Source organism: Vicugna pacos, chromosome 10, assembly GCF_048564905.1.
Source record: "Vicugna pacos chromosome 10, VicPac4, whole genome shotgun sequence".
Taxonomy (NCBI): domain Eukaryota; kingdom Metazoa; phylum Chordata; class Mammalia; order Artiodactyla; family Camelidae; genus Vicugna; species Vicugna pacos.
In genome coordinates, this window is record NC_132996.1 from 45232370 (window position 1) to 45259810 (window position 27441).

A 27441-nucleotide genomic window follows, 5' to 3' on the forward strand; every position below is an offset into this window, starting at 1 on the left:
TAGGATAGTGGACTGGCTGTTTTAGGAAATGACAGAAACTAATATAAAGGGTTACCCCATCCTAAATTAGTTAAGACCATTGAATTATGACATCTAAAATGTCAAACAATATGTTTTGACAATTTTTCAGGTTGTCTTTAGAGAGTAACTACATTAAAAGCAGAAACATCCTAAAACAAGTGCCAGGATTCAGCCTGAACTAGGGGAGAAAAAAATACAATACTCAAACTCCTTATTAAATATGTACATTGACTAATACTTGCTTATTTCTAATCCCATCCAAAACTAGCAAGGATGTGGAAGTAATAAGATACAAATAATAATAGATAACCTTTATATTAGCACATATTTTGTGCTAGTCATTGTTCTCAGTCCTTTACATATAGTAACAATTGACAATAGGTGCCCTCACAGTTTTGGAATCCGGAAAAAGGAGATAAGCAAGTAGTAGCTAACTTTAGACTTGAGATAGATGGAAAGCTGAGAGTATATGGAGAAGCCAACAAGAGTCATGTCCATCAGCCCTCAGAATAGCTCAGAAATTGTAAATGTTAAGAACTCTGAATGGACTGCCTGCAGTAAGGCTTAAACAGAATTAACTGAGTATCTTTTAAAAAGTAAAGAGAACCTTCCAACGCAAGCAAGTGCTCAAGGCATTACTCCCAGTTTTCCTTGATTTCTTCCTTTCTCTTTCCCCTGAAACCAATGTTATCACTTAGTTCCTCAACTCTCCTCTCAACGTATGCCAGATCTTTCCAGTTCTCCCTGTTAGTCTTACTCCAGCATTGGCAAAGCCACCACCATTTCACCCCCAGATTAATGCAGTAGTCTCCCAATTGGCCTTTCTGCTTATATTCATACTCTCTCCACCCCATCCTTTTTAAATTTAGTAGCATTTAGAGTCCCTTTCAAAATATATCAAAACTGGTTAAATATGATGTTTCTAGTTCTCTGAACTTATCTCTTTGATTTGACATTTCATTCCTTCTGCAAACATCTACCTTGGCAATTGCACCTCGCCTGGCTTTATTCTCTAATAGTTCTATCTTGTTTAATCATGCTCTTCCCTCTCTGGTCTCTTCATCCTTGTGTGCTTAAGATACTACATACACACTTACAAATGTATGTGAAAGATATATATATATATATATATATATATATATATATATATATATATATATTTATTTATGTGTATATGTATATGTAATTTCTTCACTTTCTCTGCTGAGAGGACCTAGAAGCAAGGGGATCCAGTGGTGACAAGCGCAAGTGCTCAGATCTTGGTTTTAAATACTATCCTTCTGTAAAAAGAACAAGGGGTCTTTTAGAAATGATTAGACTGGGGCAAGGAAAATGATTAGAAATGAAGAGCCTGGAACAGCTTATTGTGCAAGAAAGTAAGAATATACGAAAAAATACAGGGATGTAGAAAAGAGATACAGGCCAAACCTGGTGTTATTTTAGCATTAAAATAAATAATGAGAATAGCAGATACAACCCATTGAATAAAATAGGAATCTATGATTCCATATTTATATAAATAATAAATAAATAAATAAATAAATATGCCCATAAATTGAGCAAAGAAAGTCTCCTTAACTTATGATGCAAACTTATGAATGTAATAATGTAAAAGGGATAATGGAGATAGAAGGTCATGTTTTTGTTAAGCATCATAGTGCTAGTTAATTCAGGTGGAATTTTCAATAGAGGCTAAAGCTGTGGGAGGAAGTTTGATGAGGAATATAATTTGTCATAGTTGTATATTATCTTTCCAGAAAATACTAATCAATTACAAAGGAAATATGGTGGCTTGATTGTGGACAAACCTAACAGATACCAACATGACCAGGTGATTTACATTAGCATCACTTTAGTGCAATGGACTGACATCCTGAGCCTACTGATTCAGTTCACCAAGAATACATTTTTGGGGTATTCCTGCCAGGAATTTTTTATAAGAAAATATCAGACAGATTCAGGTTGAAGTTCATCCTGCAAAATATAAGGGGTGCAATGTTTAAAACTGTCAAAGAATTAAGAAATGTTCCCGATTAGAGGACACCAACGAAACAAGACAACTAAATAGGTATTCCTGGATAGTACCCTGGCCCATGAAGGAAAAAGAGGCATTTGTGATTGTAAAATTTTAATCAGATATGTGGATTGCACAGGAGTATTGTATCAATGCTGATTTCCTGACTTGGAATAAATTGAGTTTGTTTATGTACAAATGTGTCTGATATCTTTTGGAGAAGAGATATACTCAGGTATTTAGGAGTGATGAGGCAGCATGACAGTAGTGCTCAAAAGGTTTTGAAAAATTCTCATAATAATTAGTGTGGGGGACAGAGAAGGAATGAGAGGGAGAGGGGGAGAGAGAGTGAGAGAAAGAGAAAATGGAAAATAGTGAATTGGTTCAAAGTGGTAGTGATGAAGGTGATCAAAGCCAATCTTAAGATCTTCTAATTTTGTTTTCCATGTCTCTTAACCTTTCTCTCTTTTTATCTCTTTACCTCTCTGTCCTGTATTACGTGTAATTTGTTTAAAGCCAGTACCCTAGTTCTTTCTTTAGCTCTATCTAATCTACTGTATAATTTATTGAGTTTTATATCTTGATAATTATATTTTTCATTGCTCATAATAAAATTTATGTGGAACCACAAAAGACCTAGAATTGCCAAAGCATTACTGAAGAAAAAGAAAGAGGCTGAAGGAATAACTCTCCCAGACTTCAGGCAATACTACAGAGCTACAGTAATCAAGACAGTATGGTATTGGTACAAAAACAGACATGAAGACCAATGGAACAGAATAGAGAGCCCAGAAATGAACCCACAAACTTTTGGTCAACTAATCTTCTTCAGAGGAGGCAAGAATATACAATGGAATAAAGACAGTCTCTTCAGCAGATGGTGTTGGGAAAACTGGACAGCAGCATGTAAATCAATGAAGCTAGAACACTCCCTTACACCATACACAAAATTCAACTCAAAATGGATCAAAGACTTAAACATAAGACGATACAATAAATCTCCTAGAGGAAAATATAGGCAAAACATTATCTGACATACATCTCAAAAATGTTCTCCTAGAACAGTCTACCCAAGCAATAGAAATAAACACAAGAATAAACAAATGGGACCTAATGAAACTTACAAGCTTCTGCACAGCAAAGGAAACCATAAGTAAAACAAAATGACAACCTATGGAATGGGAGAAAACTTTTGCAAATGAAACAGACAAAGGCTTGATCTCCAGAATATATAAGCAGTTCACATGATTTAATATGAAAAAAACAAACAACCCAATCCAAAATTGGGCAGAAGACCTAAACAAGCAATTCTTCACTGCTGAATATTTTTCAATTTCTCAAATCCAAAGTTCTGTGACTGCTCCTTGCTTGTTCATATTTTTGATTTCTGTATTTTATTTTTTAAAACATTTTATCCTTAGTTATTTCATGTTCAGTATGTTATTATTCCAGTATCTGAAATCCTTAGGGGTCTCAACCAATGTTTTTATTTATCCTGATTTTCATTAGTAATGGTTCATTTTCTCGTTTCTTTGGGTGATCTTTGTGTCTTATATTTGCCAAATCATAATTGTTAAGAGTGCCGAGGAAGTAGACCAGGGATGCTTTTCTCCAGAGAGAATTTTTCTTTCGCTGGGAACCTGAGGACAATGTGCCTGGGACCACTTTTTCCTGCTTTAACTGCCCAAATTTAATGTGGAAGTTACAATTTCAGCTCCTCACTTTGGAGTGGCCAAAAGTCTGTTCTCCTGGGTAACACAGGCTTTTACAGTTACCTCTGTTCTGGTTCCAGATCATGGTCATTTCTTTGTTTAGTTTTTGTTTGATTTGTTTTGTTACGCTATTTTGTCGACCCTTAGGAATTCTCATTACTTCCTACAAACCAAAAAATACATCAAAATGTTTTAACCAGAATCAGGTGATACTTTAGCAGAAGAGCCCTTGAAAATGTCAAGTCTTTTCATTATCTAAAAAGAGGAATATTTTATATATAATACTTTACTATTTTTCCTAATGTAACTGAAAATCTCATGGATAACACCAATGTTGTGTATGCTTATTATCTTGGCTTTAGTGCAGAATTTCACAGAAAATAATTATAAAGTGAATAATAAATGGATTAATGAAGATCTGTGTGAAATTTCTTCACAACAGCCTTAAAATATGTAATAATAGCTAAAATTTACTAAGCATTTAATATGACAAGCAATGTTTTAAGTACATTACGAATCTCATTTAGGCCATCATAATATATGAATGAATAGGTACTAATTGTTTTCTCATTTTACAGATCAGGAAACAGACTGAGAGCTAAATGAATTGTTTAAAATCAAATCTTATAAGTCATCCTGTTATGACTGGCTTTTAATGAATACTGGTCATTGAACCACTTGAAGGCACTGCTGATGACCCCCCTTTGAGATAATGCCAGCTTATACACAAGGCGGGAGACTTTAAGCATATATCAATCAATCATCAAATAAAGAAGTAAATGTTTAACTGAACACACACACCTTTCTATGTAGTCTTCTTTCTTAGATTTCCCTAGTAAGATTCTGCCATGTAAACTTACTCAAATAGAATATGTCAGGCATTCTGTACCATGTTAGCCCTTGAAAGAAATATTGGGAAACACTATATACTCGAGAAAAGCTAAAACTCAAGGCAAATCTAGAGGTGTTCTTGTCTGTAGAATACAAAATTCAGTGCTTAGAGGTAAGGTGCACAAAATTTCTCCCTAGGCAGTGAATCCTTAGGATAATTTGTTTGACATGTTAATTTATTAATTCACTTATCTTGATTTATTTTCTACTCCATAGCAACAAGAACAAGCCAATGTCAGAGAGGTATCAGCAACTACTCCAAATATGATTTTTTCCTCTCTTTATTAGGGAAAAGTAGAGAAGCAAAATGGTACAGCAAGGAACAAGAACATGTATTGAAATTGCCTGGGTTCAAGTCCCAGCTATACCACTTACCCTGTGGTGTTGGGCTAACTTAACCACTCGGTGTCTCAGTTTCCTTGTGAATATAATGTGAATAGAAAAGTTTTTATCTTATAAGGATTTTGTGAAAATGGTGAGTGAATAATAAATGAATGAATGATTCCAGGGTGTGACATAATTAACACAATATATGTGTTTTTTTGTATTTCTCCAACCTTAGCCAAGTTGATCTGTTCATTTTCTAATGGGCACTTTTTGCAAATTAATAGTTACACATACTGTTCTTTAGAGCCTTATGAACTCTGATTAACATTTGAAAAGAATTTTAATTCCTATGAAAAGCCTTATTTGATAATCATGAATATGCATTAAGTACCACATGTTTGCTAATTTTGTCTGAAAGTTGAATATCTCAAGGTACATTTTATAGTGCTTTATCTTTTTATCATGCATGCTGAAAAGGTAGTATTTTCTTATTGAATAAAAGACTGAGGAATATTGAAATTCTAATTTTGTATGTACTCTGCAAAATTCAAAACTTTAAAAAAGATTTATCATACACTTTATGTATTTTTGAAATATTACAGTTAAACGTCACTGTGTACCTCTGCTGCCTAACTCAAGAAGTGTGTACTGAGCTGTCTTAGGAAATTCAGTATGTGTAATGGTCTGAATTGGGAGGGAGGTAACACTTGAGAACAGATATGAAAGATAAATTTAAGGAAAAAAAGACAATCAGTAATCAATAAGCCACTCACTGTTTCTTGCCTTCACATGATTTTGTCTTTTATTAAGTTTCTTCAAACTGTTAGAATTCATAGGATGTAATTTTGTGACTGAAAGTGTAGTGTGCCAGACTCTTGGAATATCACCAGGAGTATCTTTCAAGCTCCTTTTAGTGAAGCTTCACAGAAATATGCATTCAAATTAGACCTCAAGTATTTCTTTAGTACTGGATGAATATTAAGATCTTTCTCAGTAATTCCAAAGGGAATTTTTTAATATTTATGTCCAATGTGATTATAAGTGAGAGAGAAAGACACAGAAAGGTGACGGACACATTTAGGAGGTTATTATAATAAGATGATAAAAGTGCTGATGAGAAAAGAGAGAGACTCCAAGCCCTACTGAAAAACTATCTTCCTCTTGAATTTTGTAGGGATTGGCATGAGGTTGAGAGAGGTGAGAGAGAGGAGAGGGAGAGAGAGAGAGGGAGGGAGGATCTGAATTAATTGGGAAAAAAAAATGTGACTTGTAATCGCTGTTTAAATTTTGAAATGATTTAATTATTTTGTCCTGGGCTCAAGCCCTAGCCGTGTTACACATTACCCAAATAACCTTGGATAATGACTCTCCCTCATTCTTAAAATAAAGATAATGATACTCAGCCAAATAGATTATTTTGCAGTTTAAAACTATGTCGAAATATTTCATAAATTCTAAAACTAAATAGGTGAAATGAAGGAATCCAATATCCATAACTAGCTCTTATGAATCACGAAAATTTGCCTCAGAAATACATTGAAAATATGTGAAGCTGATTTTCGTAACTACTTTCTCCCTTCAGTTATTTCCTTAGAATTAATTCCTGTGACTAAAATCATTCATAAGAATAGACATCATTATAACCCTGCTATGTTATTTTCTACAGTGTCTGGACCAATTTTTGAGGCCAGAAGTAGTATATAATTTTACCAGTTTCTCAGCTACCTCATCATACCTTAGTTTTAGTGTTTATGAATGTTTCTCTGATGTTGTGATTAATTATTAGAGTCCCCAGTATTGCTTTAATTTACAGTTGTCTCTCTGTATCTGTGGGTCCTGTGTTTGCATATTCAACCAACCGCGGATATCAATTGTTAGAAAAAACATTTCCAGAAAGTTCCGAAAAGCAAAATTAAATTTGTTTCATAATTATTTATATAACATTTACATTGTATTTTCAACTACTTCCACAATATTTGCATTGTATTAGGTATTATAAGTAATCTAGAGATGATTTAAAATATATGGGAGGATGTGCATAGGTTATATGCAAATACTGTGCCATTTTATATAAGGAACTTGAGCATCCTCAGATTTTAGTTCCTGTAAAGGGGGGGGGTGCAAATTTGGAGGAACAAACTATATGTGATTTTGACTGAAAAATTTTACAATTATTTTTAAACTATATACATTTTTGCTTCCTTGAATTATCTGTCCAGTTTCTTTTTGATTATTTAATAATAAATTTTATGTATATTAATACATGAAATAATTAATGGGTTAATTATTTACATTAATATATTGTTAATTACTAGCAATTTACTATATTTGACAGCTAACATTTTATTAATAATGAACTTGTATTAATAAATTATTAATTTAAATTAATTTGATATTGATATTTTCCAATCACATTTGATATTAATAGTGTTCTAGTCTATTTTAACTTATTTTGTTACTTTTATATATATTTAATTTTTAATATTTTATATAATTTTATATACATGTATATATTTTCCTTTGAGATTTTTGTTCTTCTGTTTCAAAGTTAAATATATGTCTTCATGGAGCTGATAGATGTCCTTTTCTCTTTTAACTTGAGTTACTTTTTTTTTCTGTGGGTTGTGTTTCATCAATATTTGCATTTTAAAATCATTTGGAGTTTATTTTGAAATGTGGTAGAAAAAATATGGTTCTGACTTAATTGCCCACCCCTCTTATTTAACTTCCTGCCTTTCTGAGCTTCTATGACTTGCTCTTTCCTCGTTCTCTTTCTCATAATCTGACTTCCTTCCTCCTTCCCTTTTTCCTTCCTCTGCCCATCCTTTTCTCCTACTTTGTCTCCTCTTTCTTCCTCTGGCTCCGTAAATATGAGTAGTTACTGTGAATCATTTCTTCACTTCTTTCCATACATTATGTTTCTGAAGGACACATCTCCTCACATTTCAGTATTCACCTCCTTTCAGTATTTTAAAATAAACTGAAGTACAGATGCACACTGTTTTTGTGAATAGAAGCATGGATGTGAACATTTATTGAATTGTTATAAAGATTACATGTAATAATATACATAAAACATTGAGTACCAACAACTGTGAATCTAAGTAATTTGTCCAATACCATGAGACTAGTAAATGTTGAAGCCTAGATACCCAATCTTTGTTAAATCTAAAGGCTTTTTTTAAACTTTGATGCCTTGTTGCCTTCTAATGGTCTCCCTATTAGCCATCAGTGGGGCCATTCTCTCTCATCCTTTCTCTCTCCCTCCTTCTCTCTCTCTTCTCTGTGCAGTATCTCTTAACATACAGCCTTTCCCCTCTCATTGCCTCTTCTGAGACTGTGTCTAAGGCTTTTTCCATATCATTCCTCACTTCACAAATCCCACTAACAGTTCCCTATATATTTGACCAATGCATAGACCAGTATCTGCTCACCACCATCCTTTATATAGAGAAAATATAGAATATTCTAATATTCTTGATATGGTATTTGAGTGTTTTTTGATAACCAAATTTTAAAGTGGTTCATAATTCACTTTCTTCAGTAATAGCTTGTGGACTAAAAGATTTTTAATTTTGTTAAAACTAACCTCTGCCCTTAGTTCTTACTTCAGATTTTACCCATTTGTACCAGTTGCTAAGAGTATATAATTAGCTTGATAGATGCTACATTTTGTTTGCTTGTTTGTTTTTGGTTTTTGTTTGTTTGTTTTGGGTTTTTTTTTTTTGCTACATTTCTGATAATGAACTTGTATTCTTCCTTCTTCCCTCCCTTTCTCAAGGTAAAAGCTACCACGGAAACAATAAATATCTATTTTTTCCACAGCAGTTTATTTATCTAATCGTCTCTATGTAGCCTTGGGAGAAATATTAAATTGTGGATGAACAGGATGGTGATTTAAGTGATTTGTTTCCCTTCCTTTGCTTCTAGCAACTTGATGTGGTAAGGGGATGATGATATGATACCCTTAGAGACAAGATTCAAGCAAGGCTGACTGTTAATGTTGAGTAATTAAATGACTATCTCACAGATAGTGATCGACGTCATAGTAATTTTTTATGCACAATTATAAACCTCCTGAAACAGAGTTCTTTTTCGAGACCCCACCACGTTCAATATTCTCCTGAATTCCAAGGATGAATTATAAAGAAAAAATGCCGTTGACATTTATAAATGTAAATAAAGCTTAAAGTGGTAGTACTCAGTATTTAAGTATCCCTCAATATTCACTGAATAAATCTGTATTTAGTAGTCACTGAATATACTTATTGAGTGCCTGTTATGTGCCAGGCACTGTGGTTGCCTCAGCGGTAGTGTCACAGTGTAGCTGTGAACAAGACATATTTCCTGCCTTCTGGGGCCTTACCACGTACAGCATTTATGCAGACTAGAATCAAATGATTACAGAGAGAATTATTTAATTACAGAGGAGATACATGCCTGTATCTGATGAGAGTATACGCAGGGAGACCTCTTTAATTGAGTGGAATCAGATATGTCCTAAGTAGCTGGAGATAATCTTTGTGCTTTGTAATATCAAGAGCTTGTGAAATGAGCAAAATATAACACAATGAAATTGAACCCAGTTTAGGATTTTGTTCTGAATCCCAAATCATCACTTTTTAGAAACTGAAGGAAGATGATGTGGTTTGGCAATACCCCCCCCCCAAAAGTTGTAGAAACAAAATCTTTAGAGAATAAAAGGTTTAAAGGGGACGTGATAGTTGTCTGCAAATATTTGAAGAGCTGTCATATGGAAGAAAGATTGTATTTATTTTTCAGTTTTCTGAAGGGCAGAACAAGACCACTGTTAGTAACAATATAAAGACGGATTTTTGTTCTACAAAAAGAAGTTCTTAATAGCTGGAACTGTCTGAATGTGGAACAGTCTGCCCTGCGGGAGCCATTGACAGTTTTAAAGCAGAGAATGACAATAATGTAAGCAGAACTGCGCAGTCTAATGCTAGAGCAACATCAGTAGAAATTTCCACTGTTTGGAGGATGGGCCCTCTGTGTACTAACGATGCTACTGGCTGTCAGAAGGGGTTTTGTCTTTCTGTCCTGGGACTGAGATTCCTGAGTATCTGGTAGAGGTTTTATATGGTTCTAGGATACATCTTTGGCTTAAATTATAGTAATTTTCTTGAGTTGAAAAAAGAGAAAATTCTCTTAAGTTTAATGGAAACAGAGGCATCCATTTGTAAAACCTGTCACATGGAAAACCAACTGTGATATATCTGAGGATTGGCATATTTCATTCTTTCATTCAATCATTTACCTGCTCTGAAAAAATTATATATATAAAAGAGTCTGTTGTCTCATGGTTCGGAATATATAAAGATACGTTAGTTGCAGAGCTTGATTGCAAGTCGTTTATAGTCTAAGAGAAAGGACTGATATAAATAACAGCTATAGCCCAAATAAGGAGACATTAATTGCAACAAAAATGTTAAGAATATTTGGATTAGCTAATGAGATGTGAAATCTGCCAGTATGATAAAGGATTTATCATTTCCACTGTTTCCAGTAATTACCACAAGTTAAACTAATATTTCTTTTGCACATATTGCCAGTCATAGTGCAACTATTAGGTTGTATAGAAAGACCTTATAAAAAGGAAGTTATCAATTACAGATTTTTTAAAATACATTGATCATCATAATACTATTTTCCATTTCACCAAGTACTGTCTTTTCATGACTCAAGTCAAAACACTCAGAAACATGTGCACAAACTTGAGCCATTATGATCTCCAAATGACGTGCTGGTGCTTTTGAATGTATGTATTGAATACTTCTGTCCCCATCTCACTTCCTTCTTATCATATCTGTCCAGTTGCTTAATTCAAGAAACCAACACCTATTTTTGCCTTTCTCACGTTCTTCATTGTTTGTAACTTTACATATTCTAAGTTATAGGTACAGTTAGTGGTGTGACTGCTTTGCACGTCTTTGCATTAGAAGATCTCATTTTGACTTGTCCTTTCTCCTCCATAGAGTCTAAGATTAAATGTTACAATCTCAGATTTTCTACTCTCCTTGTAACTTTTTACAATAGGCCCAGTGAAGTAAGTACTTCCCAATATGTGTGGTTGATCCTGAAAATTGGAGTATTAATTGAAAAATTGATAACATGAAATTAGTCATTGTGTCTGTTAATTAACATGCTCCCAACAACAAATATTCCCAAGTGATATACTGATCTTTCCTTCAAGTAAGTAAATTATAATTAAAAAATTCAGAATATTTATATAGAGATAAGAGAGCATTGTGAAAACCCCACAGGATTTCGATAAATATAAATCTGTGTTTGAATGTTAGCTCAACTGTTTATATGACCTAAAGCAATTTAATTAGACTATCTGAGTCTATACTTTCACCCACCTGTTAGATGAGGTTAATGATACATTTTATGTGATTAGAACTTGTGATTAGAACTATTGTATGTAAATGGTTTAGTATAATGCCTGGCATGTACAAAGCCCTTAATGAATTTAATCATCATTATAATAATACTGACTAGACCAAAAGAGAAAAGTCAAATAAAGGATTTGTTTGATACATAAATAATAGCTCACGAAAACCATAATTAAAAAATATAAAAGTAAAAAATTTATGAGTAATCATCTCTGTGTGTATGTATTTTAACAGTTAATATACTTTAAGAATTATATAGTGAAAAATATTACTATTATACAATAGTCTTATAATTGTTTTAGGATTTTTAATCTGTGAAGGTATATTTTAGGGAGCATGGCTGGCCCTTGGTATACTGAAATCTACATAGTGCTTCAAGTTGTTCCATAAATGTAAAGCCCTGAGCAAATGACTGTGGTGGAAATTAGGAGGCATCTGTGATCCCTGACCTCAAGGGGCCGAGTCCAATGGTAGAGATATAGCTTGCTCACAAAAATTACAATGCAAATCAAAATTACCATTATTAGTTAAGCAGATAAGGTACTACTAAAATTCAAAAGAAAGAAACATTACTTTCAAGGGAAGAATAAAGGCAGATTGTGAGTGCGTGGATGCTTGTGGATGCACTATTAGGTGTATCAAACTCTCCATTAACCTCTAAAGTCATAAATGGAGTCAGTAAAATCTCCATGTATTTCTGGAAATGAATACTATAGGCAGTCACCATTGTTCCAGAAACCAAGAGTCCTCCTTAGATTCACAAGGCACAGACTGTTTTTCCATGAGGGCTTACGAGTGGGAATGGGAAGAACACTTTCACCTCATCCTATAACCCCTTGGCAGCCATGAGCTATATTTACACAGCAGTGCTGAGTCCTGCCATGGCATTTTGTTGCCCGTGCTGCTCTTAAAAGAGGAAGAGGACATGAAGGGAATTATACCTGGTTCAGTCACACATATTTGCAAGTTGTCATCCTATCATCCCTGAAAGCCTTTCTCAGAAGTATTTCACTGAAGAAATGATTTTATATAAATTTTTAACTGGAGATAATAATTAGATTGTTTTTATGATATATGTTTTAATCTAAATAAAAATATAAATATGGAGTATTAATTGAAAAATTGATAACATAAAGTGCCATGCATTTTCGGGAAGGCTGTTATCTGAATATGACTTAAATGCATTTCCTTGGAACTGTCTATCCTAGTATAATTTTTCTATCTTAGTATAATTACTGTTTCTATATTTGTAGAGAAATCTCATTATTTTAACCCATATATAGAACTATTATAAATTTCAGTCTATTTTAATATACTGGAGAACCAATTTAAATTTTGTTTAAAATGAATTTAATATGAAACCAATTTCTTGCCTTAGGAATTACTTTAGAACTTAACCCCAAAACCCTAATGTCATAAACTGTATTTATATACGCCTTTCTTTAATTTAATCTTTGAAGGTTTTTGTTGTTGTTGTTGTTATTTCTTGTAAAAACAGAACAAAGGAAGATTGGGTTAGTGGAGAGAATTTACACACAATGGCTCCTACCCAAGTCTGTAAAAATATGCTGCCTGAATTTATAGCCTCCTTGCATTTATTGGCAGCTTCACAGTGGCAGACTTAAAGAAACTGAAAGGTTAAATATAGTAGAGATAGGAATAACCAGAATAAAATTTGAAATAAAGACTTTGAGACTTCTCTTAGAAACAGAATGACAAAATTTAACTATGAAAACTGTGGAATATTGCAGCCTTGGAAATGAAATTGTCCAGAATTTGGAAGTTAATCCAAGTCCAGTATTGGAGTAATCCCCTGTTTGGGGATTTTTTTTTTAATGATATGCAGTTCTCTTCCTTATAATTGTCCATGACCATTATGATCAGACCAATTCATTTGTTTTGACTTTGGAAAAATTGATTGTAATTTAGAGGTATGACTTATTTCATTTTACCACACTCCTAACTTCAGAACACACACTTGTGGCTGTGAAGTAGCCATGGGTACCAAGGCAGAGCCACACTGACCATGGTTATTTGGGATGAGGGAGAGATTATGTGTATGTGTGTACATCTGTGTACAGGTGTCTGTTTGGAGGAGCATTTAAGCTACTTTAAGGCCTTTATATTCCCAGGTCTATCTAGAATCTCTTTAGCATTGTCCTAAGGTCACTGTACCAACTGGCATATGGAAAAATACATTAAGCTAGACCTGCTAGGAATTTCAGGAGACAGTATTCCCTTTGGAAATGAGTCCCATCTAAACTTATTCATTCACATGACAATATGTCCTCAGGAAGGTCTGTCAAGCCTATCTGAAGATGCTACTTTCAGAGGTTCAATGCCATACCCTGAACTGTGTTTGTGACCTATACCAATTCCAGTGTCATCTGTTTGACTGCTTCTGGCCTCTGACTGCAAAGGGTCTGCAATCCAGTCAGTAGGATAAAAATAAATAAAGTAACCTTCACTGAAAATGCACATCTGAGTAAAAATTATGGTTATAATTTCTGCTAAAAGAGACAGAGCAGCCAGTGGGCTCTTGTCTTTTGAATCTGTTCACATTTCTTCGCTGTTATTTTTCCAGTTGCAGAAGGCAACCCTTCTTTATGCATCAGTCCATTTTCCTTTTTAAGGAGTAGAAAAGAAAATTCCAGGACATTTCTTTGTTATTTTGTGTGGCACTTTAGAAGAAAACCTGTCAAGGACCGGTGATTCCTTGAAAACCAGGGAAATAAAGCCAGGAACATGTTCCCTTTTTCTCTTTGAACTGGGCATGAAATTTCTGCATATCATGAATGATTTGAAAGCATTCTTTTTTATAATGTCAGTCTGTCAATTTAAAATACATTCTTCGTTCTATAGTGACAAGATTAGAACATTTATATTCAGACAGCTTTTAAAAGAAAATTAGGAGGCGATGAAACTCCCTTGAGGTTTTTAACATTAGACTTTGACTGAATTAAATGAATTATTCTTGTTTTTTACTGTTTTCAATTTTGGTATAATAATTAAAATGCTCAGCGTTGATTTTGCATAGATTGGCAATTGTTTTCTTAACTTCCATTTTACAGAACAAGTGTCCTTGCTCTAGATATTCCAATCATATTCTTCCTAAGATCATCCAAACTGAATTCTCCTTCTCTACTTTTTTATATGCTTTTTTATTGTCCCTTAGACATTATTTGAATCTTGGTATTTCTGTTCAGTAGGTAAATTCCAATAATGCTGTGGAACTAGACAAAGAATGTGAGCATAGAATCCCTGAGAATTTGTAAATATTTTTTGAATTAAGACAAAGATTTAGCTAAGACCCATAAAATTTATTTTCAAATCTTAAATTAGATTCATGAGAAAGATATGCAGAGAAGGCACAAGACAGTGTATTTTCTTTGTTTTGTTTTGTTTTAACTAGGGCTTTGGCCTCAAAATTCTAGGTGAAATTATTGGCTCTGCTGAACTGGGCTCTACTTTAAGATACAAAGTAAAAGCAGGCCTAATGGTCTTCTAGATTTCTTTCTTCTAGGCCTGTATCTAATTTTGAACCTTAATGTCACATTCTTTCAAAGCCTTGATAAACACTGGGAAATCTGAAGGAAGATGAACATGTATCCCTAAGGTGTAGTCTAAACTGGTTAAACCATTGTCCAAAAAACTAGCTGTATGAGCCCTATACTGTTTTTGCTTCACCTTCATAAACCCCAACATGTGGAATACAAATATAGTGAAAAGGCAAGACTCATAGAGGCTGTACCTGCCAGAATTTATGATCTCTTCTGTCAATGTACCCATTGTCTTCACTCTAAAAGCCCTGGAACAAAAATGTCCATTTTCTAGAACTTTACCAAGGCCACTTTACCTTGGAAGTGAAGTACAGGGAGGGGAGGTCTTTGTTGTTGCCCTGGAGGCTGTCAGTAGTGTTTCTTCTGCATACCTGTGAATGGCAGGGTGCTATGGAAAGAAGCTGGACAATTACTGGGCTGAATGTCCTTAAGCTAGTTAACCTTAATCTTCTCAGTCTTAAATATGCATCATCAAGCTTTCTTTTAGGATTATTATGAAAATTAAATATATCAGGTATCACCTAGGAATGCAAGGTTGGTTCAGTACTCAAAAACCATACAATTTACCACACTGACAGACTTACTTTATCCCTTGTCTTTAAAATGGACTTTATTTTTAAACACCGTAACAATAGCTAAAATTTCTCATTCTGAACTGGTTGAAAAAATATCCAGAATAAAAATATTTTTCTGAGGTTTTTTTCCTAGCATTAGTAAACTTTTTTTTCCCATTCTGAAGCTTTTGAAATGAGCTTTCAATGATAAAATATCAAATTATGTTCAAAAGCAGATGTAGAAATTACCAGCCCTTGGCACAGTGTGGAGAAACCTGTAAGAACAACAGCAGCATGTGGCAAGAAGTGGGAAGTTCTGTGGTTACAAATGCTCATGGCAGGCTAGAAATAAAGATCAGGTGGTGCCCCAGTGCAGTACCGGTTAGACTCGTCATGCTTGTGTTTGGGTTCAGAGTCTACACATCAACAAAAATCCTTCTAATTAAGTTATTGTTTGTACCAATAATAATGTGTGGTTGGAAGAGATTGGACCAGATTTTTAGTTTTTCAAAATGTTGTCATAGACCTGTAGGTGTTGGGAGTCTTCAGAACCTCCCCACTTCAAGGACAGGATGTAACCCGAGTTTCCTTGAAGGGTCCATGTACTTTGGCCAAATCCGAATGGCTTTTTGGGGCCCTTTAGAATGGACAGATCCTGTGCACACACACACATACACACAAAACCACATTGAATGTGATGCAAGGAACACCAATATGGTTTTCATAATAATAACTCCAAGCTATTTAAAGGTTTCGTTTTTACCACTTCCTCCAGAGTGTTGAGAACCCAGAAGATGCCAGTGATTAGATTAGGCTTTCCCAGTGGCCATGGTAGTGCTGGGAAAAAACATTTTTTTTTTTTAAAACCTGACAGCCATGTACTGCATATCCATTTGAATAAGAACTTGATGATGAATGAATATTACTGAAATTTAGTTGTGTTTAGCTAGTATCAGGCAAGAGACAGCTCAGGAGCCAAAATCCTCAAACTGTGTTGCCTTTTCCAGTGAAAAGTTCAAACAGGTGTTTTGAGTCTCAGCTGGTCTTAGTAGGAATTGCTGAAGGGGCAGGGATTTCAGGCACACGTGATGGAATGAAGAACCAACTGTGAGAATTCCTTCAGTGATCACTACTTGTTGGTTCCACTAAGATCGTTACCACCCTTTCCCCCAAGAAATCCACTACCCCCATCTGCATGGAGACCTGTGCCACGTTAATTGGATGATAAAGTTCAAGGTTTCAAAGGTTACCTGGAGGTTATTTTAAAAGGATATCTGCAACTGTTCGTGTTTTTTTGTAATATGTGACCTAACGAGACTGCCTCTTACAAGTGTTTCCGTGATTTCCAAGCACAAAAGAATTAGATGGCAAATGGAAAACAAAATATTTATGAGTGTTGTTAGAAATTTGTAATTAGGCAGTTCAGGAGGAAGTTTTGATCCCATTTGGGTCCCTCCACTAGAACCATTGTCAGTTTGCATGAAATTCCCTTATTTCTTACCATGTTGGTAGAGGATTTGCTCTTGCCAGTGGATTTTAATCTTTGAGAGTGTAGGGGGAATGCACTAACCCTCAGTTTCCCACTTGGGCATTGATGTCATGAATCCTTGTTCAAACAGGTGTTGTCTTTTGAACATAGAGATCTCTTTCCTTTGAGCACTTAGGCAGGAATTCCCACAAATATTCTGTAATTTTTTTCACCCAGATGCAGTCCTAGACCCTAACTACCAAAACCTAAAACCAGAAGATTAGTTTCTTTATGGTGCTCTGTATCTGTGCTACATGAAATATGAATATTTTGGGGAAGTGACCTGCTCAATATTTTATTGGTATAAAATCTTGAGAAGCTTCCCTTTTATTATTCTACTTGCTACATACTTATGGTTCTGACTTTAAATTTTGTCATATCTTATATATGTAGGCATCACTGATTCAGTTTTAATAATAGCAAATACATGTAGGATAAACTATGTACCAGGCATTATTCTAGCACTTTATTCAACAATTTAATTGTCACACTCAGAATTCTGTGAGTTAAGTATTATTATTCTTGTTTTAAAAGTGAGGAAACAGAGACAGAGAGACTAAAGAGTTTATCCAAGATCAAAAATTCATATTATGCCAAATCTTGTGCACTAGTAAAACCATTGCTCTTATTTATCCATTCATACGTCTGTCTTTATAAACTAAACATGTACAAGATGCCAAGGTCTCAAAGATGAATGAGGCTTGGCTTCTACCTTGAGGGAGCTGACAGAAAAATGCTTAGCAGTACTGGGATAGAAATGCCTCGGGAGTGTGAAAGAAGCCCAGAAAACGTCATAGTTAATACTGCGTAAACGCATTAAGGAAGCTTTTCCAGTGTTGATAACATTTGAGTCCCACTTCGAAGAATAGAAATTTTCAGGACAAAAATAAATAGCATGGGGCAAATGTAGCTTGAGTGAATTATCAGGTTATTGAAGAAATAAGGATACATTGACTATGGATAAACTATGTGTCATGAACTTATGAACTTGACTACATTGGAGAATTATGGGGAAAACTCTGCTACAGACTTATTTATCTTTTGCTTCTTTCTGTTTTTTTTTTTTCCTGTGCATTATCAAGAGAGCTCTTTGCATCATAGCACCTTTCATAAATAACAGAAATCTCTATGACTCTCAGGCTCAATTCCTGACAAAATCTATTTGAGTTTTAAAAAGGAAGCAAAGAAATTAATGGCATTTGGGGGAGGGGGAATTTAGAATAGCTCTAATCAATATATGGGTCATTATTTTTGTAATGGTAATCATGTATTATTTGTGGCATTACCAAATGAACATTTAATTTAAAGAAAAATCCCATTTGTACTTCAAAAAACGTTAAGGTGATAGATTGAGCCTTCAGGTTTCAGAACAGTGTTGCCATGAAGAGTAAATGTCTCTCGAGGTCTCCTTGAGATTTTAATCTCCATAAGCACAGAGAGTTTCATCTGTTTGTTCACTGTCATATCACCATTGTCCAGAAAGAATATCTAGCATCTATTACGATAAACACTGGCCAAATTAGTATATTAGTTAGTAACCTAGTTAATTAATAGAGTCGTTTATCAGTCTTTCATTTGATAAGTATTCAGTTGCATACCGTATATGCAGACCCAGAGCCAGGTGCTGTAGCTGTGACTGTGAGCAAGACAAATGTGACCCTTCCCCTCACTGAACTTCCCTTAGAGCTAAAGAGACTATGTGTTAAATAATATCCTAATAAATAAATAACTGCAAACACAGCAAGTTCTATTAAAGCAAAGTATATGTTTCTAGTAGGACATATAGCAAGGAAATGAACTTATTTGGTGTGGGTTCTGTGACTTGGAAATTAGAGAACAATACACAAAGACATAGATTTAAAAAAGGGATACTCATTTCACCTTCAGAACTTTAAAAGTGTATTTTCACTTTTTAAAGCCTCTTCACAACTCTGTGCCCTTCTTATAGTATTCTGTCTTGCATTAAACTTATGAGGGCTTTTCTTACTCATTGTAATAGATTGTATTTGAAGAGATGAATTTTGATTTTGCTAGTTACTGGTTTAAAATCTGACTGTATTTGTTTACCTTTACCTCCTGCAAAGGCTTGAACATAGCAAGCGAACTCCAAAGTATATTAAAGCCAATACTTGCCTTTCCCATGTTTGCTAGTGAGCATCTTAAAGTACTTACAGCTTATTAGAAAAAAAAAACTTTAAATTTTATTCTCTAGAGGTAAAAGTGCGTGTGTTGCTTTCTGCTCGCAAAGATTATGCTCAAAGCTCCTCTGAAGTTATATATCTGCACATGTGCAATGGATAATCTCTGCTGATCCCTCCAGATTCATTCTGCACCTTTTTCTACCCTGCCCTTTGCCCCAGCAAGCAGGTATCTCTGTGTTACAGTCACTGGTTCTAATGACCTCTAGCTGCTGTTTAGATTTGACTAGTGGGAGGCATCAGCAAAAGGTTAGAAGTTGATCAAAGGGAAGTTGGGGTATTCTGTTCCCTGGCTCCCTTCATGCCAGTCTGTGGTTTGGCAGTGGCTTCATTCCTCTGAGTACACAGGTTCTGCCAGGTTTCCTCTCCGCCAGCTTAGCTGTCTCCAGGTTCCATATCTACTCCCTCTCCTTGCTCTGCAGACCCAGAAGTGATAAAGGTTTCTGGGCATTGTTCCTTGTAGGGAGCTTCACTAACCATTTTTTCTCTTAATCCTGCCCACACCCTTTAAACAATCCCTTTATTAAGCTTTCTTCAGTCATTCTGAGTTAGCCATCTCTGCCCTCCTGGGACTCTGTTAAGTAGACATACTTTTTCTTGTTCAAAGTGAGAGCAAACCTGAAAAGTGAATGAAGAGTGAACCATTGTAAAAGAAGTTTCTGAGTAAACAGAGAAGTTGCTTGTTATGTTACAAAGAACAGAGACCTTGAAATCAGATGGACCTGGTTTGTTTCGGGCTCCAACACTACCTGCATGTGGCACTTGAGACAAATTACTTATGTCCTTTGTGTCTCAGGCTTCTCACATATAAAGTGGGGATGACAAGTCCGAACAGGACTATTATGAGAATTACTGATAACACACAGGATGCACCTCGCACTTTGTAGGCACTCAATAAATAGTGCTTTAACACATAGAAATAACTTCCTCCAAAAAGAACACACTCAAGCCACAAATCAGACATGTTCCTTTGATGGAGTAAGAACTATAGTGATTTTGACAAGGCATGAAAATAAGAAAATTCTGTGCCCATTTATGCTTTTTTCCCCCAAAGCTTATTATTTAGGTAAATATACTTTGATTGTATCCACTAATGTAGAAAAGTATGTTTGGATTCTATGAAATTAAATGGCATCCTGAGACATCACCTATCCTCAGCTCATCAATTCTAAACTACTTCTGATAAAGGTATATAATTTCAACCACATAATTCATCTTGAGAATATAACAAAAGACAGATAAATATATTTATTTTTTAATTTATTTTTAAAAATTCCCTTCTTGTGGACATAATATAAAATTTATTAATTAACAATATCATGTTCTTTTGCTACAAATATCCCAAAATTCTTTTAACAGCTTAGTTGGCAGAAATTTCAAAGTTCAATCTGTGAAAAATAACAATATTTTTTTTTCACATGAGTCCTTAAGATGAGTTAGTTTTCTTGAAATTTTATTACAAGAGTGGATCTTTCGAAAAATGTGTATTTTGCATGAGAACAACCAACCAATTTTTCTTTACTTTTACTTTTCAGTTTTCTCTTTGATGTTTTCTGAGGGCCTATTTTTCCAATTAAACCTTGGTATCAGCTCAAAGCCTATTGAGTTAAATAGTATCTCAGTAACAACTTTACCTCTTTTGATGTCAGATGTCTCATGTGAATGCGTTTCCAAAAGATACCTTATTTGCAATGACTTCTTATTTGTAGTTGGACCTTTGTGCATACCCAAGTGAAACTGTCATTTCATAAGATCCTTTTAAATATGTGAGCATTTACGGAATGTTCTTAGAGCAGTTGGAAGTAGTACTGATGGTTGCTTTAGAAAAATCTGTTCTAAATATAGAAAATGACACATTGCTACAGTCTACAGGTTTATCCTTGAACTCAACCTGTGCTCACCAAAACTGACATGTTACTGCGGTCTTTTTTCTAGTTCTTAGCTTTAAATGTGTGGTTGTCAAATATCATTTAAGGGTACCAGGTAAAGCCATATGAGAAATGGAACCATAGAACATAGAGGCCTGTGTGCTGTGGGGGTTGTTAGTGTTAATTGTGCCAAGAAAAGAACACATACTGCTGATTATGCCAAGCAGAATGTGATGGCATTTGATGTGGAACTTTGAAAAGAAACTTTGTACTCTTTAAAACATAAGGATATCATATTTTCAGCTTAGATTATATTGGTTTCTAGCAAAGCTGATCCGTATACCAGCTTTGGAAACAATAGTTCAGCAAATGAGAGAAATAGTTTTAAAGATAAATGGGAAGAAAAATACAAAGCTGTAGGAAGGATATTTGTATCATCATGATTTTCTCAATTTTCTTTACATGTTGCATTTGACAAATATTTTCAACAGTTATCTGTTTATGGAGAATTTTATAGAGACTTTCGTACCATATATGCATAATCTTTTGGAAAAAAATGTTAAATCCGAGAATTGTAAATAAATGAAAATGTAGGAGAAAGATCAGCTCAGATTACCTACACAGTCAAGACTTCAAGGCTGCTACCACTGGCTTAGGAGTTCCTCTTTTGTGCCTTTATAATGCCTTATGTATATTTTATTTATTTTTTATAATATAAAGATCTGTTTTTATATATATGCTTCCCTGTTAGCACCGTTTTCACCCAACACTGAGTTAAGGCCTGGCCCAAAGAAAGAACTCAAGAACAGTGAAAATCAAATGAATAAAAATTAGATTTAAAATAATAATTAATATTTATTTCATATAACTGAGTTATACACATTGTTAACTAAATGATGGAAAGTGAAAAATAAATATTAGGTTTACAAATAATACTTGATATTTATTTTGTGCAACTCAGTTACACACATTAACTCATAGCAGATTTTGTATTACTCATACCTACCATTTTATAGATTAGCACATGGAATCCATTCTGATAGATGATGGGTAGACATTCCCAGTTAATTTGTACCAAACAGCCCACATTCATTTTTCATCAACATATATTTCACAGTTCTCTTAAGATTGTGAATGTAGAATTATAGGTTCTGAGGTCTACTTTAGCTCTGTGGTTTCTACATTCAGAGCTCTCTGCTTAAAATTTGTGTGATATTTTTACCAAGTGAAACCATGGTAACGACCCATCCAAAATTGGGGTTCGTGAGGAGCCGTGGAGCATTCTGAAAGATCCTGGGTTTTGGAATCCAGCAGCTATAAGTTTCACATTCAGTTCTGCCAATTGCTTGATTTATGACCTAGAGTAAGTAAATGTCATTATCTTTCCTAGGTTCATTTCGCATTTGAGGTATGTTTAAAAATATTTTATGAATTTTGGCAAATGCAGTTTTTTTTTTAAAAAAGGACATCAGGCAGATAAATTTGTGGAAAATAAAGGGCAAATAAGCATATGCAGAACTCCCCAAAGAACAGTAGCTAATTTTTATCCCCTACCAGGACTGCAGCAGTAGCTCCTTTACACTATACCTCTTTCTCTCACTCACTGCATCATAAACAGATTTTTTTTTCAATTCTGTAAATACATTACAATCTACCTACCTCAGGGCTTTCACATGTTAGTATCTTTGCCTAAAAGCACTCTCCACAAACGGCCAGTTTTTGTGCTAAAGTATGTGTGCAATTTCTTCCCGGCCTCTTGATCACCATTAATGCATTGTGCATGTGTTTAAAGGAAGACAGGGTATCGAAAGGAGAGCTCTGGTTAATAACATTAATTTGAATGTTTATGCATTAAGTTTTACTTATTTTGCTGCTTCAAAACCTAAATGGTTAGATTTACACAAAGGCAGTTCTAGTTATTGTTCTCATAACTCCCCAAATGAATTTAAATGTTTCTTTTTTACAACCTAAAAAAAAAAAAAAGTGAAAGCTCAGACTGGAAGAGGAGCTGTTTATTTCTGATAACTATTTGACAAAAATCTCAAAACACTTCCTGACAATATCAACACAAAACTAATTCAGTTAGCTCTAATCCCTAGGCGGTGCTTTTCAAGAGTAATTTCCTGAAACAGCCATCACAAGAATTAAAAGTATTTGTGGATTCCTACTGATTGTTTCTTATTGCTAAAACTTGCCATTTTGAATTTGCAGGTATGAATATAAGCAAGAGTGAGATAGCAAAAGAAACTTCGTTAAAACCGTCTCGGAGATCCCTGCCTTGCCTCGCCCAGAGCTATGCTTACTCAAAGAGCTTGAGCCAATCTACCTCACTCTTCCAGTCAACTGAGAGTGAATCTCAGGCTCCCACTTCTGTAACCTCAATCTCCGCTGACAAAGCAGAGCAAGGTGAGCTCTGTTCTTGTTTAGCATGTAAAGAGTAGTGTTTTGAAATCCTTTTTCCCTCCCTTCCTCCCTTTTACCCCGCTTCCTTCCACTAATATTTATAGAGTAGGAAGGAGGCTGGTGTAGGAAGGAGAACTATACTCCATGGCAGTCATTTGTTGGCCAGATGCATGTTCATTTCTTCCTTGCCATGAAGGTAGCCAACCCCATGTAAACATACACCTAATAACTTTCTGTTTGCAGGAGACAGACTAGCCACCTGCATCATTGGCGCATTAGCATTCCTGCTGAGAACTTATAACCAGTAATTAAATATGCCAGCAGTAATAAACTCGGTTTCCTAAAAAGAAAGGCCCAAAACTTTAAATAATGCTGACAGTAAAGCAGTGAGTATTTGGTTGTATGAAGATGTGCTGGGACAAGTGTTGGCAAACAAATGCTAATACTGAAGGAAACCTTTTATATAAAAGGACTCAAATATAGGGAAGTGCAAGCTAGATGCCACATTAAAGAGACTTCGTGGTTGCCCAAAGGCTCTGTTCAATACACATCTGCCCATCTGAGATATATCGTAATGCCTTTAAACAGTCCTTTTTCACAAGAGTCAGGAGTCAAAATTCAACCAGGTTCCTTGTCATTCAATGAATAAGGTGTGTTTTCATTTTTCTATCCCTCTGTAAGAGCTTTTGTGTTATGAAAATGTATTCCCTTATGATTCCTTAAGGTTGCTTCTTCCTCTAAATAACTTAAAAATACCAATATTCTCTTTTCAATAATATTGGGATATCGTAACTACCTATTATAAATAGTCAGCTTACATCCATGGCCAAAAAGGAAAGTGGTTAATTGTTCAAGAGAATTAAAATATTAAAATACAATACAGGGTAGGTTACAGCTCAGTGGTAGAGCACATGCTTAGCATAGAAGAGGTCCTGGGTTCAATTCCCAGTACCTCCATTTAGAGAAATAAGTAAATAAATAAACTTAATTACCTACCAAAAACTAAATAAAAATCAACTCGTTGCTTTCATGAAGTGACAGGAAGTAAATTAAAAATATTTTTTAAAATATAATATAGATACTTCTCTCATTTCATCTCATTAACTTAACATTTCTTCAAGAATGTTTGGCCATCATCTGAACATCAGTCATTTTTCTAACTGTTGTTATGTTTTTAATCCCTCAAACTACGAAGTCTTTTTTGTTGTTGTTTCCAGTTAACACTGAGGAGGAGAGAAAAGATTCTGTGCTCAAATGTTCTTTCGCTGACCTCAGTGATTTTTGCTTGGGTAAGTTGATTTTTATTTCCTTCCTCCTTTCCCCCTCTCCAAAAGTAAGGTGTCTTTTTCAAACTTAGAACATTGTTTTTTTAGAAAAAAAATTCATGTTTAATCTTTAACATTTGATGACTGAGAATAATATTCTGAGGTTAAAATATTGTTAAGGTATTTCATGCACAGTTTGAAATTCAAATACAGATTTGTAATAAACAAAAATCCTGTAACTGAAAAAAAATTCTACTGTTAGTCTTTTGGAAATTTTCAATTTTCTGTGAATAAGTACATTTATACTACTATGTCTAGATTTTTTGAATTTCAGCACTACTTGTTAATCTTTTGTGCTCGATGAAGGTTTAGTTCATTTGTATAACCTTTAATTTTTTTTCGTAGTTACATTGCCATGTTAAATTTTAAGCCTCTCTGCTGATTAAATTGATAACAGTAGATAGTATATTTGCATCTCTGTCATGTTTTTATCACATTTCAACAATATCTCTTGACTCATCACTTGGCAAATATATTACTAATGGGTTATGAAAATAATGATTTCTGATGTAGTATCACTTTTTTTCTTATATTTCCAAGTTATGACCTCTGTGGCACTACTGAACAGTCTTTGAATCAAGGTTCATTAAACTCTCCTTTCTAACCTTTCATCAAATACCCAGTCATGTCCCATTATATTTACTTTGTTGTTTACACCATAAACTTTTGTTAGATTTATTTTCCTAGATTATCTGATTTTTTTCTTCTTGGGAGAAGAAAAATATCCCTTCTTCTAAATACCCCCATTATATTCTGGTTTCTTGTTTTTATATCCTTTACCTCATTCTTCTTTAAGAAATTCTTGGTGTCCACTGACATTTCCTTGGATTACTCGATTAATTCCATTTTCTAAGCCCCCCCACATACTCTTCTTTCTTAGTTTTTATTCTCATTTTTTCAGATGATAGCCTTAAACAACTACCTCTGAAGGCTGATGTGAGATGCAAACTTTTTTTTTTTTTAATGGAGATACTGGGGATTGAACTAAAGACCTCTTGCATGCTCCTTAGCATGCGCTCTACCACTGAGCTATACCTGACCCGCCAAAATGCAAGCTTTTTAAGTTATTTTATATCTGATATGACTTCAGTTGGTTCTTATAGTTGGTATTTCCTTGTTTCTAAAATTCTACATTAAAAATAATTTCCCATGCAATTTGTTGATGAATTCACTGTCATCTAGCATCCATTGTTACTGCTAGAGACCCAATTGCTATCTGATTCTTGTTCCTTTTTTCTTTTCTGTCCATTTTTATTATGTTCACTTTTTGTGTTATAAAATTATATGACACTATGTTTATATGTGTGTGCATGTATACATATGTGTATGTGTTTCAATTCATCCCACTCTAGAGATTGTTTGCCCTTTCAGTTTGTTTCATGCCTCCTTTCCACTTCTGTGTAATTTATTCACAATTTATGCACTTTTGTTTCCTCCTTTTTTTTTCTTTCTAGAAATCCAGCTAAAAGTTCAACATTTTATTTCATCTTATGGCTTTAATGTCTGCCTCAATTCAGGAAGACTCCCTGAATTTTTCTTCCAAATGTCTTTTCATTTATGTGTGTGTTGTGGTGGGGGTGGGGAAGGTATGCAACAATATATGTATATTTAGTTTCCAAGACTGTTTTTTTGTTTGTTTGTTTTCAGAATGTAACTTTTTCAGAGCATCCTGTCTTATTTCATGAATACAATATCTCTAATCTCTCTAATAACACTCATGATTGTCTTACATTTTCCTTTACTCTTTAAATTTGAGTCTATTCATCTAGGCATCGTTTTTTTCTGACTGTTTTAATTATTCTCTTTAGGCTGTAGAATTTTTTAAAATTTCTGATGACCTTTGGTCATCTATTTACATTTAAGAATAAAATAACAGAAAAACTGACTCAGAGCTGGGTACATATATACATTTTAGAAATAGAAAGACTCTACTCTAGACTGAATGGCTAAGGAACTGTTACTTAGATGATCTACCCAATGTCAGATGGAAGACTGCACTCTAAAAGTGCCATTTCCCACATTACTGCTCTCTCATTTTGAATTTCTTTAGAGGAGAAGTTTGTGTTTACATTCTATTATCATAACCTTCGGTTTGCATCATGTTTTCACCCCTGATTCTCACACCTGTCCTCTAGCTGCCATCTTTAAATCTAGACATATCCAGAATTTGACCAAGGAGAATCACCCTCTCTTCCCACCTCTGAACAAATACTAGGCTAAGCTGCTCCATCGGTTAACACTCTTCCATTAGAATTGTGCCTTCTAGAAAACTGGTGTGGGTTTTTGCTTTTTGAAAATTACTTTATTACCATATTAATGAAGTCTGTAGAGAAAGGGGAAACAAGCAAACATACTTGAAAGCTCATTCAGCCATCTTAGCTCTGCTTCTTTATCAATAAGTTAACAACTCTTTGATGAGATATTTTATTGTGTGGACCAAAGGAGGAAACCTGTAGAACATTTGTTATAGAAACTCAGTACACAAATTTACATCGAAAAATCTATCCCAGGAAAAATATATCAGAAATGAAAAACATATTTTATTATAGCTTTCTTTATAATAATTATCAAATTTAGAAATGGAAGCATATTGAATATTCTTGTAGTTAGGAGTAGTTAAATAA

At 34.4% G+C, this 27441-nt stretch overlaps 1 protein-coding gene across 3 annotated transcripts in view; it reads left to right on the forward strand.

Moving 5' to 3' along the window:
* ANO3 (anoctamin 3) overlaps positions 1–27441 on the forward strand; it is a 357402-nt gene that overhangs the window by 151091 nt on the left and 178870 nt on the right. For all 3 annotated transcript variants that reach the window (XM_072969684.1, XM_072969685.1, XM_072969686.1), the window contains 2 exons: positions 23301–23495; positions 24710–24781. In XM_072969684.1, coding sequence (XP_072825785.1) covers positions 23301–23495; positions 24710–24781 — 267 coding nt within the window. The remainder of the gene's footprint in view (positions 1–23300; positions 23496–24709; positions 24782–27441) is intronic.